At 34.0% G+C, this 11,834-nt stretch overlaps 1 protein-coding gene across 1 annotated transcript; it reads left to right on the top strand.

The window, feature by feature from the left end:
* Positions 1–1,831: 1,831 nt before the first annotated feature.
* On the top strand, positions 1,832–4,529 carry LOC104103209 (putative receptor protein kinase ZmPK1). Its single transcript, XM_009611098.4, has one exon. It carries the CDS (start codon positions 1,976–1,978, stop codon positions 4,388–4,390), a length of 2,415 nt encoding a protein of 804 aa, XP_009609393.1. The 5' UTR covers positions 1,832–1,975; the 3' UTR covers positions 4,391–4,529.
* Positions 4,530–11,834: the final 7,305 nt, after the last annotated feature.

Below are 11,834 nucleotides of genomic sequence, written 5' to 3'. Positions count from 1 at the left end.
GAAATGTTAGGCGCCATCACAGTGCCGTCGGTGGAAAATTTCGGGTCGTGACATTTTTTCTCCCTTATAGATGCCCATATAACCTTACAAACATGTGACTTGGCCACTTGGGCATTAACCTCCTTCAAAACTTTTCGAACACCCGTGTGTCTACTTAGGGCTTGAACGATGATGTTACACTTAACGAAAAAAATTGGGACACTACAGTAGACCTCATGTTGGGTTTACTGTTAATTTTGTTTTTTATTTGAGATGACTATAAAATTTATTTTGATTCTTTATTATATTACGTTAATTATTTCTCATCCCATATTAAAATTGACTAGATACTTATTGGGTAGAGTGATATAATATAGGGCAATGAAAATATTGGAAACAAATTTAATGTATGATTAGCTACAGCTTTAAGATCTTAAGATCCTCAACGATTATGACAAATTAGCATATGTTTTGCCTAGGGACAGAAAATACATATCCCTCCTTTTAATGTAAGGTCTTATTAGTTTATTATTTCTGTTTCATAATTTCCACTGGCAAGACTAAAGAGTTAATTTGTACAGAGAATAGGTAAGGCAAGGGTGCGGTCCAACGGGCATTAATAATTTGCATAGGCAAAGACAATTCTTTTGCTAGCTTATTCACCTTAAATATTATTTATTGTGAATTCGACCCCAACTTTTATTAAATAATTTATATTGCATACAATCTTAGCTATTTCAATTCGAGGTATATTTTTATCAACTTTCACTGAAGCGAACTTTTTTATTTTAAGTTTTGGACATGTTTATTCAAAATGCCTTGTGTCCAAGGCCATTTCATTTTTTATTCTTTTTTTTTTTTTGTCTTTACATACATATACACGATTTCTTTTTCTTCTCTTTTGGTATAAAGAGGAGTACTTTTTTTTACGTAGGTAATAGAGTCGTTAAGACTCAAATCAAGGAATGTGATTTAAAGACATTTCAACTGTGATATTAAGATCTAATTTTGGTCTTTGAGTCAATGGATTGTCTCTTAGGAAAGCAAATGCAACTATCTCTCTCAATTATTCCAATCCTAGTCGTCCCCACCGTGTGTCATACGTTTATGTCCATAGAATTTTTTTCCAATTTTCTTTTAAAATGCATTTGTCCATGAAAATTTGTAAGTTTTTAGAGATTTTTCAAAAATGAGTTTTTTGAAAAACCAGAAAGTGATTTGACCACTTTTTCAAGTTTTATGGGAATTTTTTTCCTCACTCACAAAATATCAATATTTTTTCAAGTGAAATGCACGTCCAAATATAATTTTAAATTTTAAATATTATTTTTAACTTATTTTAAATACTACTTTTTTTTTTCAAAAATCATTATGTCCACACGCCTACTAAATTTGTTATATTTTTAATGCAAATAATTCACAAATGGGTCCACGGATGTCATCATTTTTCTTGTTTTTATAATTTTCATTAAAAAATATTTGGTGTAATAATCAGCTGCACATTTGCAAAGTATAACAGGGAGAATTTAACAAGGCCACACGCGGGTGCTTCTTGCTTTCTGAAATTTTTAATTATTCCCTGGAATAATCAATTCCATAAATATGATTAATACTATCTCCTTAGCCGCCTCAAATCAAGTGTCAACCAACAATCCCAAATTCAAATCTCTGTCATTCTTATATTCCTACTTGCATTAAATTATATAGTAGTAAGTAGTATTAAACTTTATCTTTAGCCTTTCCAATTTGAACCAACCGGGCTGTTTCTTTATTTATTTCCCGAACCAAATCATTTTCATTATTAAATTCCCATTTGCATTGAATTATAGTGTTCAGACTTTACCTTGGTCTTTCCAATTTGAACCAACTAGGGTGTTTGACCTATGACTCTGAACCTGCAAATGAACTGTACAAATAAAGCAACCCATTACTTCTTTTCCCTTCATCTGCTTTTCACATTTATGATATCAAATTCCTTATCCAAATTCTTCTAGCTATGAAAAGTTTGAAACTTTGCTCCCTTTTTCCTTTTTTAGTTCTCTCATTTCTTATATTCTCCTTCCCTTTGACAACATCAAGAATTCTGTTTAGAGGAAATTCTTTTTCAGTTAAAGATGATTTAGATTTCATTACTTCCCCACAAAACACATTCACTGGTGGATTTTTTACCATTGGCAATACCAATGCTTATTACTTTGGCATTTGGTTCACAAATTCAAGGGACAAAACTGTTGTCTGGAATGCCAAACAAGACAGGCCTGTAAATAGACAAGGCTCAAAGTTAACACTAAGAAAAAATGGAGCTTTAGTGTTAACAGATGTTGATGACACAATTGTTTGGCAAACAAACACAACATCATTTGATATTGAAAAAGCAGAACTTCTTGAAACAGGTAACTTAGTCTTGAAAAATCCACAAGGTAAAATTCTGTGGCAAAGCTTTGATTTACCTACTGATACTTTATTACCTCACCAATTTTTTACCAAGAATCATAGGTTAGTACCTCCTTTAAGGAAAGGTAGTTTGTCACCTGGCTATTTTAGTTTGTATTTTGATAGTGATAATGTTTTGAGAATGATATATGATGGCCCTCAAGTTTCAAGCATATATTGGCCTAATCCTGATAGGGGTGTGTATTGGAATGGTAGAACTAGTCAAAATAGTAGTAGATTTGCCTATTTTGATCAAATGGGTAGATTTTTCTCAAGTGATAGGCTACAATTTAATGTTTCTGATATGGGGTTTGGGATATTAAGAAGGATGAGTATAGATATTGATGGGAATTTGAGAATCTATAGCTTGGATAACTCGACGGGATTATGGAAGATTTCTTGGCAAGCTATTGCACAGCCTTGTATTGTACATGGAATATGTGGGAGATATTCAATTTGTAGTTATGCACCAGAACCTAAATGTACATGTCCTCCTGGATATCAGATGGTTAATGCAAGTGATTGGAGTAGAGGTTGCAGACCAAGATTCAGTCAAAGAAGTTTGAGTCGCGAACATGTGAAGTTTGTGGAGATTCCTAATGTTGATTACTGGGGTTTTGATCTTAACTTCACTAGTTCTATGTCACTGGAATCTTGTAGGACATTGTGCTTGGATGATCCACGTTGCCGGGCATTTGTCTACAGGCGAAATGGTGAGGGAACATGCTTCACTAAAGGCATGCTTTTCAATGGCTATAGGTCTCCTGGTTTTCCTGGTACTGCATTCCTTAAAGTACCTATGAATTTAAGTGGATCGGAATCAGGTCTTTTGAATCTTGAAAGTACTGATGCAAAATGTGGATCAAGTCCAGAAAATGTTCTTTTTGGTTTTCCTTCTATGTATGAATTGGATTTTAAGAAGGTGAAGTGGATTTATCTTTACTTGTTCTCTTTCACCCTTGGAGGAATAGAGATTCTATTCGTCGTGTTAGGCTGGTGGGCGTTGTTTAGCAAACACGGGATTCCTGCTTCCATTGAGGAAGGATATAAAATGGTGTCATCAACTCAGTTTAGGAGGTTCACTTATACTGAACTTAAGAAAGCGACAAAAAACTTCAAAATTGAGCTAGGAAGAGGAGGTTCAGGGGCTGTTTACAAAGGAGTTTTAGCAGATGGAAGAGCGGTAGCAGTCAAGAGACTTGCAAATGAGTTTCAAGAAGAATTTTGGGCGGAGATGACAACCATAGGAAGAATCAACCACATGAATTTGGTCAGGATGTGGGGATTTTGTTCTGAAGGGAGACATCAGCTTTTGGTCTATGAATACGTCGAGAACTCATCACTCGACAGGCATCTTTTCAAGTCGGATATTCTTGGGTGGAAACAAAGGTTTGCAGTGGCATTAGGGACAGCGAAAGGTCTTGCATACCTTCATCATGAATGCCTTGAATGGGTGATTCATTGTGATGTGAAGCCTGAAAATATACTTCTCGATGGTGAACTCGAGCCCAAGATTGCTGATTTTGGATTGGCAAAGCTCTCCCAAAGAGGCGGCCCTGGTTCAGACTTCACAAAAATTCGCGGAACTAAAGGCTACATGGCTCCAGAATGGGCTTTGAACCAACCTATCACAGCAAAAGTTGACGTTTACGCCTTTGGGATTGTAATACTTGAGATGGTTAAGGGAAGTAGGCTGTCAAGTTGGGTGGTGGATGATGGTGAATGTGATCACGAGCACGAATCGCAGCTTAGAAAATTTGTGAGGATGGTGAAGAGGAAGATTCAAAGTGGAGAAGACTCTTGGGTGGAGAAAATAGTGGATCCAAGATTAGAGGGGAATTTTAGCAAGAACCAGGCTGTGACACTGATAGAAATAGGCCTTTCTTGTGTGGAGCAAGACAGAAATAAAAGGCCTAAAATGGCTTCAGTGGTCCAAACACTACTGGAATGTGAAGATGAAACAACAATTCTAACATAGTATGTGAGACTTGTAACTCCCAAGCAGAATAAACATGGATTATCCATTTTCTAAATGTAAAGAGAGCTTGGAATTTGGAAATGAAATTGACAATAGCATTCTTTCCCCGTCCTATCTGAATCAACTATTTTGTTCCTCATCTTTTACTATCACTGATATTTTCTTGTTACCTTCTGTTATCTCGGCTCGTTAGCTTCTGCAATCTTGATCATATAGGCAAATTCTGTATGGTAATCTTTCATCTGTAGCTAATTCTGACCCAAGATAGCATGGAAATTGCAAAATTATTAACTAAATGACTCAAGCATACATATAGAAGCAGTAAAAACAAGTACTACAACACAAGTGCAGGTGCGGTGGTTTTGATTTTTTCATACTTCACATACTAGAACCATAACAGTCTCTATAACTGCATACTGGGTTTGTTGTTGTTATTGTTGTTGACATACCGGAATCATAGAGTGATTTGAATCCTTCTAATGAGGTGAAGAAAAAAAATCACATTCTTCATTTAAAATTTTCAGACAATAGCACAGTATCTTGTTGATGCCCGGTGCACAAGGCATCCCGCGTTCACGCAGGGTCCGGGAAGGGCCAACCGCAAGGGGTGTAATGTAGACAGCCTAACCTAATGCAAACATTAGTGACTGCTTTCACGGCTCGAACCCGTGACCTATAGGTCACACGGAGACAACTTTACCGTTGCTCCAAGGTTCTCATTCTTGCTGAAGTCTCACGTGAACATACTAAATTATTGATGTCCCAAGTTTCATTCTTCTGCAACATTGAGTACTATAATTTAGTGTCTTTATTATAACTAGTTGCTTAACTAACCAGCTAATGATGATATTCTAACTAATATCTTTTAGCTGATCACAAACCAAAATGCTCTTTCATAACCCTTCCCCTGCATTCTTCATCTTTTTTCTGCACCTTTTCTTTCTTTATGTAGCTGAAAAGTCCAGCTAAACTTAGAGACAAGTCATTTTCTATCTGCTAAATATTATTCAAATACGGAAAAGGCCTAAAAATGTCACTCAACTAACAGCAATGGCATATCCATGCCATCCGTTAAAAGGTTGGCCTATTCATGCCACTAATATTATAATTTTGGCATATGCATGTCACTGACGTTATACTTTTGGCCTATTTATGCCATTGTCTACTAACAGTTTCATTTTCTGGTTTTTCCGTAATAAGAATTAATTTTTCGACCCCACATTTGCCATGTGTCTCTATATTATTGGTTCTTCTTTACTTGACCCTACATTTCGTTTAACCCTGATTATGTATAATTAACCATGCCCAATCCGATAAAATCCAACCATCTTTTAACCTAACTCCTAATTCCTTGTCACGACCCAAAATCCAACTAGTCGTGATGGTACCTAACCTAACCCGCTAGGTAAGCCAACTAACAACTATCTAATTTAATGAGAATTTTTTTAAGACAATTAAATGATAAAATAACTGAACCTTAATACATTTCCCACGGAGATTTAATAAGTTATTTTATTATTTATTTGTCTTTAAAAAAATCTCATTAAATTGGATAGTTGTTAATTGGCTTACCTAGCGGGTTGAGTTAGGTGTCACCACGACTAGTTGGATTTTGGATAGTGACAAGGAATTAGGGGTTGGGTTAAAAGATGGTTGGATTTTATCGGATTGGGCATGGTTAATTATACATAATCAGGGTTAAAAAAAATGTAGGGTCAAGTAAAGAAGAACCAGTGAAATAAAGACACGTGTCAAAGGTGGGTCAAAAAATTAATTCTTATTACAGAAAAACCAGAAAATGGAATTGTTAGTAGACAATGACATAAATAGGCTAAAAGTATAACGTCATTGGCATGAATAGGCCAACCTTTTAACGGATCGCATAGATAGGTCATTTTTGTTAGTTTAGTGGTATTTTTAGGCCTTTTCCGATTAAAATATTATCACTTCCCAAACAAAAAATTTACCTGATAACTCATCACTTGACAAGCACATTTACAAGGTGGGTTTTTTCTCTTTTCAGGCATGGAGTGACGTGTCATAACCTGACCGCCGAAAAAAAAAGCTTTGTGACTTTAGTGCAACAAAATAATCTTATAACTATACTGTTATAACATGTAAAACTCAATGACCAAGATTAGAAGGGAAGTTTAGCAGGATACAAATTGGCTTTATTATCTTAACTTTGCTGGAATGTGAAGAAACAACTATCAAAGCAAACAATACCTGGTAAAGGGTAAAGGATGTAAACTCAATAAATCCAACTACAAGTTTTTAAGTTCTATGACCTACAAGATGTGAAAAATATTTAAGCAATCAGATTATTTATTAAAAACAATTAAACATAAATTTTTATAGTAAACATTAATTGGTAATTTGATAAAAATAATACAGTATATTACATTGACAGTGTTAGAAATCCTTACGCTATCACTAACACTATATAACTTAATAAATCCAACTACAAAATATGGTAATAATTGTCCAGGTTATCCACGTATAGCAGATGAATTGCTTTCTCAATACTTATATATATATATATATATATATATATATATATATATATATATATATATCCCATGTTTGCACTAAAACTAACTTAGTACTTAAAAATTACATAGAAATATAAATTATTTAACCATGGTTAAATGATGAATATGCATATAAAAGACATATATGTTACATTGATTGATTTGATATAAACACATGGTGCTAAGTTTTATACTCCTAATCAGTCATCCCCATGCTTTGTAATCAATAATTCAATATTTTCAATTGTTACATCACTAATCCTCTTAAATGTCCCATGTTCCCCGTCGGTATTCTTAAAACACGTTTGGTTTTGACCAAGGAACAACAACTTAATGTACTTGCTCTTATTTGTTATTATCCGACACGTTATTAATTTGATAAGGACTTCATCTTCTTTTTTCTCAAATGTTTAAGTACGAAAATACAAAAAGGTATAATTAATGATGTTTAATTAGTATGAGAAGTGATTCTCTTTTTCAGGAAATAAGACAGAAACAGGGCAAATAAGCACCCAACTTGTCACAAAAGAAAAAAACCAAACTTGTCAAATGGACTCTGGCCTTTGAGAACCTTTTGTGCACAGCCTTGGTAATATTATTATTTGCAACTACACAATTGTATACTTGCTTTAAAAACTTCATAGTGAAAATTGAAAAATATTTGAGATCTAAACTATCATTAGAGTAATTCCAACAATAGCAGGGATTTCGACACACCCCACCCACGAAAAAAAAGGGAAAAAATGAGATAAAACTTTAATTGACTTCACAAAACTCCTTATACAGGAATTGTATTTGTTTATGGTATAACATATTGACACAATAATTATGCTGCATTCAATAAAAGCAATTTGTATGTCCTTCCGTTTAATAAATTATTTCCTAAACCTTTTTTTAGCTTTTTTGTATTTTATATAGCCCCATACAATAATTATGACACAAATTTTATAAAATTCCTGTAAAGTAGAAAAAAAATTATTTTGACTCCAAGAGAGAGTTCAACACTTCAATAGTTTCCTCGAAACGGCACAACTTTGAAACAATAATCAAAGGTTTCATTTGACAAGTGTACACAAATCGCGAAAACTCCGTTTCCCGGCTCAAATATATTAAAAATATATTTTTATTTTTATTTATCAATTATATAAAATTACGAGAAAAATAATCTTTTTTTTACCCCTATTTTACCGTTATCATTAACTACCCATTTCCCAAGACTTTTGAAAATGCTATCATTATTATAAATAAAATTATAAAATACATATTTCATTTATTATTTTTTAAGGGATACGAAAAGTTTAAAGTGGACAACTAAAAATAATATAAGGAGTATTATATTACCTAAAAATAAAATAAAAATAAAAAACAAAAAAGCGTCATAATCCCATGGCTATGCAAACGTGACGCCGCTTCCTTAAGCTTTCTCCAGTTTATGTAATTTTTTGGAAGTTTTCACATTCTTTAAGATTTTAACAATCTTATCATATTTGTTTAAATTTTCACTTATCTCTTTTATGAAAAACACCTAATTAACACAACATTTACTGAGATTGTAAAAGTTTTTTTAAAATGTAAAAAATAACTTATTAAATATTTAAAATAAATATCTTAAAATAATTTAATTTGTTAAAACAATTAATATTTGAAAGCAAAAGGAGTAAATTTGAAAGGCACCCCTTTTGTTTGATAACTACCTAACTAAATTCCTTTTTTAACAAAATTAAACAATTAAGAAGGCACTAGTAATTAAGAATTAAGAATTATACGTGTTTTACGTTCTTCTTAACCAAACTTAAAGAATTAAGAAGCCGCTGGCTGATAATCACCTAACTCTATACGTTTTTACGTTTTACGAAAAAAAGAAAAATAAATTAAGAAGAACCTCCTTTTGTCACCTAACCTTCTACCATAAGCCTCGACCTCCACACATTTCTATCAAGGGTCATGTCCTCGGTAATCTGAAGCATCATCATAACTTACCTAATCACCTCACCCAATACATCTTAGACCTACCCCTACCTCTCCTTATGCCCTTCAAGATCAACCTCTCACACCTCCTCACTGGTGCCTCTGTGTCTCTCCTCTTCACATGTCCGAACCATCTAAGTCTAGCTTCCCGCATCTTATCCTCCACAGGGGCTACGACAACCTTGTCCCGAATAACTTCATTCCTAATTCTATTAATCCTAGTATATATGCCCGCACATCCATCTCAACATCCTCATTTCAGCCACCTTCATCTTCTGGACATGTGATCTCTTAATTGGCTAACACTCAGCCCCATACAACATAGCCAGTCTAACCACCCCCTAGAACTTACTTTATGTTTTTGTGGCACCTTCTTAACATACAAAACACCGGAAGCAAGTATCTGTTTCAACCGTCTCGCTCCAATATGATGTATGACATCCTTATTAATCTCTCCATCTTCTTGTATAACTGGCCTAAGACACTTGAAACTTCCTCTCCTAGAGATGATTGTGCATCCAAGCTCACAACCCCGCCCGATTCATGAGTCACACCACTGAACTTGCACTCCAATTATTCTGTCTTGGTCCTGCTCAATTTGAATCCTTTAGATTCCAGTGTCTGCCTCCAAACCTCTAACATTTCATTAACACAACATCGCGTTTCATCAATCAACACAATGTCGTCTGCAAATAACATGCACTACAGCATCTCCCCTTGAATGTGGCATGTTAATGCGTCAATTATCAGGGCAAATAAAAAAGGGTTGAGGACTGACCCATGGTGCAACCCTATCACAACTGGAAAGTGATCTGAGTCCCCTCTCACTGTACTCACCCGGGTCTTAGCTCCTTCATAAATATCCTTGATCGCCCTATTATATGCAACTGGTACCCCCTAACCTCTAAACACCTCTATAGAGCCTCCCGTTATACTTCATCGCAAACCTTTTCTATATCAATGAATACCATATGTAAGTCCCTTTTCCTCTTTCTATACTTAGGGGTGTTCATAAAAACCCGAAAAATCGAACCAAACCGACCAAAAAAATTGATACTTTTTAAGTTTGGTTTGATTTTGGTTTTGAATTTTAAAAACCGATCAAATTTGGTTTGGTTTTGGTTTAAATAAAAAAAATAACCGAAAAAATGAACCAAACTGACTATAGAAGTAGTTATTTAAATTATTATTTACATACACACACACACACACACACACACACACACACACACATATATATATATATATATATATATATATATATATATGAGACATACACTACCAAACACATATTTCTCCTACTACATTTTCAATGTAACATTACCAAACCATTTGTTCTTTAAGAAATCTATCATTTACCAAGTTGTATTGATGATAATTGAATAAAATTTCTAAAATTTTATGGTACAATTAGTCGTTGTATTTTTAGTCTAGTTCTTTGCTATTATAATAATCTAATTCTTTCCTTTTACATTCTAGTTTAAATGATAGTTTTCTTTTGCTAAGTACAAAAAATTATTTTTTGTTAAAAATAATCAATTTTTAATTGAGTAATTAAATTATTCACCACTATTTTATTCAATTATCATCAATACAACTTGGTAAATGATAGATTTCTTAAAGAACAAATGGTTTGGTAATGTTACATTGAAAATATAGTAGGAGGAATATGTGTTTGGTAGTGTATGTCTCATATTTAAGAAAACCCCCGATAAATAACCGAAAAAATCAAAAAAACGATAAAAATCGAATCGATAAAAAACTGATTTAATTGGTTTGGTTTGGTTCCAATATTTGAAGAACCGGCTTACTTGGTTTGGTTTTTTTTTTAGGAAAAAACCGATCCAAACCGAACCATGAACACTCTTACCTATACTGCTTCATCAATCTCCTAACAAGGTGAATGACCTCCATAGTAGAACGCCCCGGCATAAATTCGAACTGGTTCTCGGAGATAGACACACTCCTTCTTAGCTATTCGTCCTCTTATTCTCCTCGTCCACGCTCTCCAGCAGCTTCAAATACGCTACTTTCTTAGCTTTCACTTTTCCTTGGACCTCTTTATTCTACCACCGGTCCACTTTGTGCCCACCCGAGTAACCCATCGAGACCCCTAATACCTATCTAGCAGTTTTCCTAATGCAATCTGCGGCCGTGGTCCACCTATCATTCGCATCACCACTACTCTTCCAAGCCCCCATATCCAATAGCTTAACCCTCAACTCCCGGACTTTGTCCTCAGTCAAGACTCCCCACTTGATCGTAGGATGACTATACACAACCCTCAACCTCCTCTTCCTCGTGATCTCAAGGTCCATGACCAAGAGCCTATGTTAGGTCGTGAGGTTCTCACTCCGGATGATCTTGTAGTCCGTGCATAGACTTTTATCGGACTTCTTGATGAGTAGATAATCAATTTGGATTTTGGCCACCGAACTTTAAAAATTGACCAAGTGCTCTACCTTTTTCGGAAAATCACTCAAGCAAAAAATAATTTTTTATATTATACTTATCAAAAACAAATTGGGAAGAATATTTTATATATAATCATTCAATATCTGATATTTACTTGCTCCGACTAATTTGAATCACGCCATATTAATCCCCTTAAAAAAACTTTCCAATTTAGGCTTTTAACAAATTTGGTAGTTGGCCAAAAATAACTAAAGCCATTAGCCAATATATATATATATATATATATATATATATATATATATATATATATATATATATATATATATATATATATACATACAAAACTGTGTAGATTTTCCAAAAGTTTTCCCAGAGGTATAATTGGTAGTGACAATTAGGGGTATGGTTTGGTTCGGCCCGTTATTTTATAAATTTGTACCATATCAAATTTTCGGTTATTCTATTATGTATAACCAAAATTAGACTTTTCGAAACCGTCCCAATCATGTCGGTTTCTCTTCGGTATCGGT

This window comes from Nicotiana tomentosiformis, chromosome 7 (assembly GCF_000390325.3).
Source record: "Nicotiana tomentosiformis chromosome 7, ASM39032v3, whole genome shotgun sequence".
In the NCBI taxonomy this organism is placed as follows: Eukaryota; Viridiplantae; Streptophyta; class Magnoliopsida; order Solanales; family Solanaceae; genus Nicotiana; species Nicotiana tomentosiformis.
Note: the sequence above shows the minus strand (reverse complement) of the source record. Positions and strands in the feature narration are given on the sequence as shown.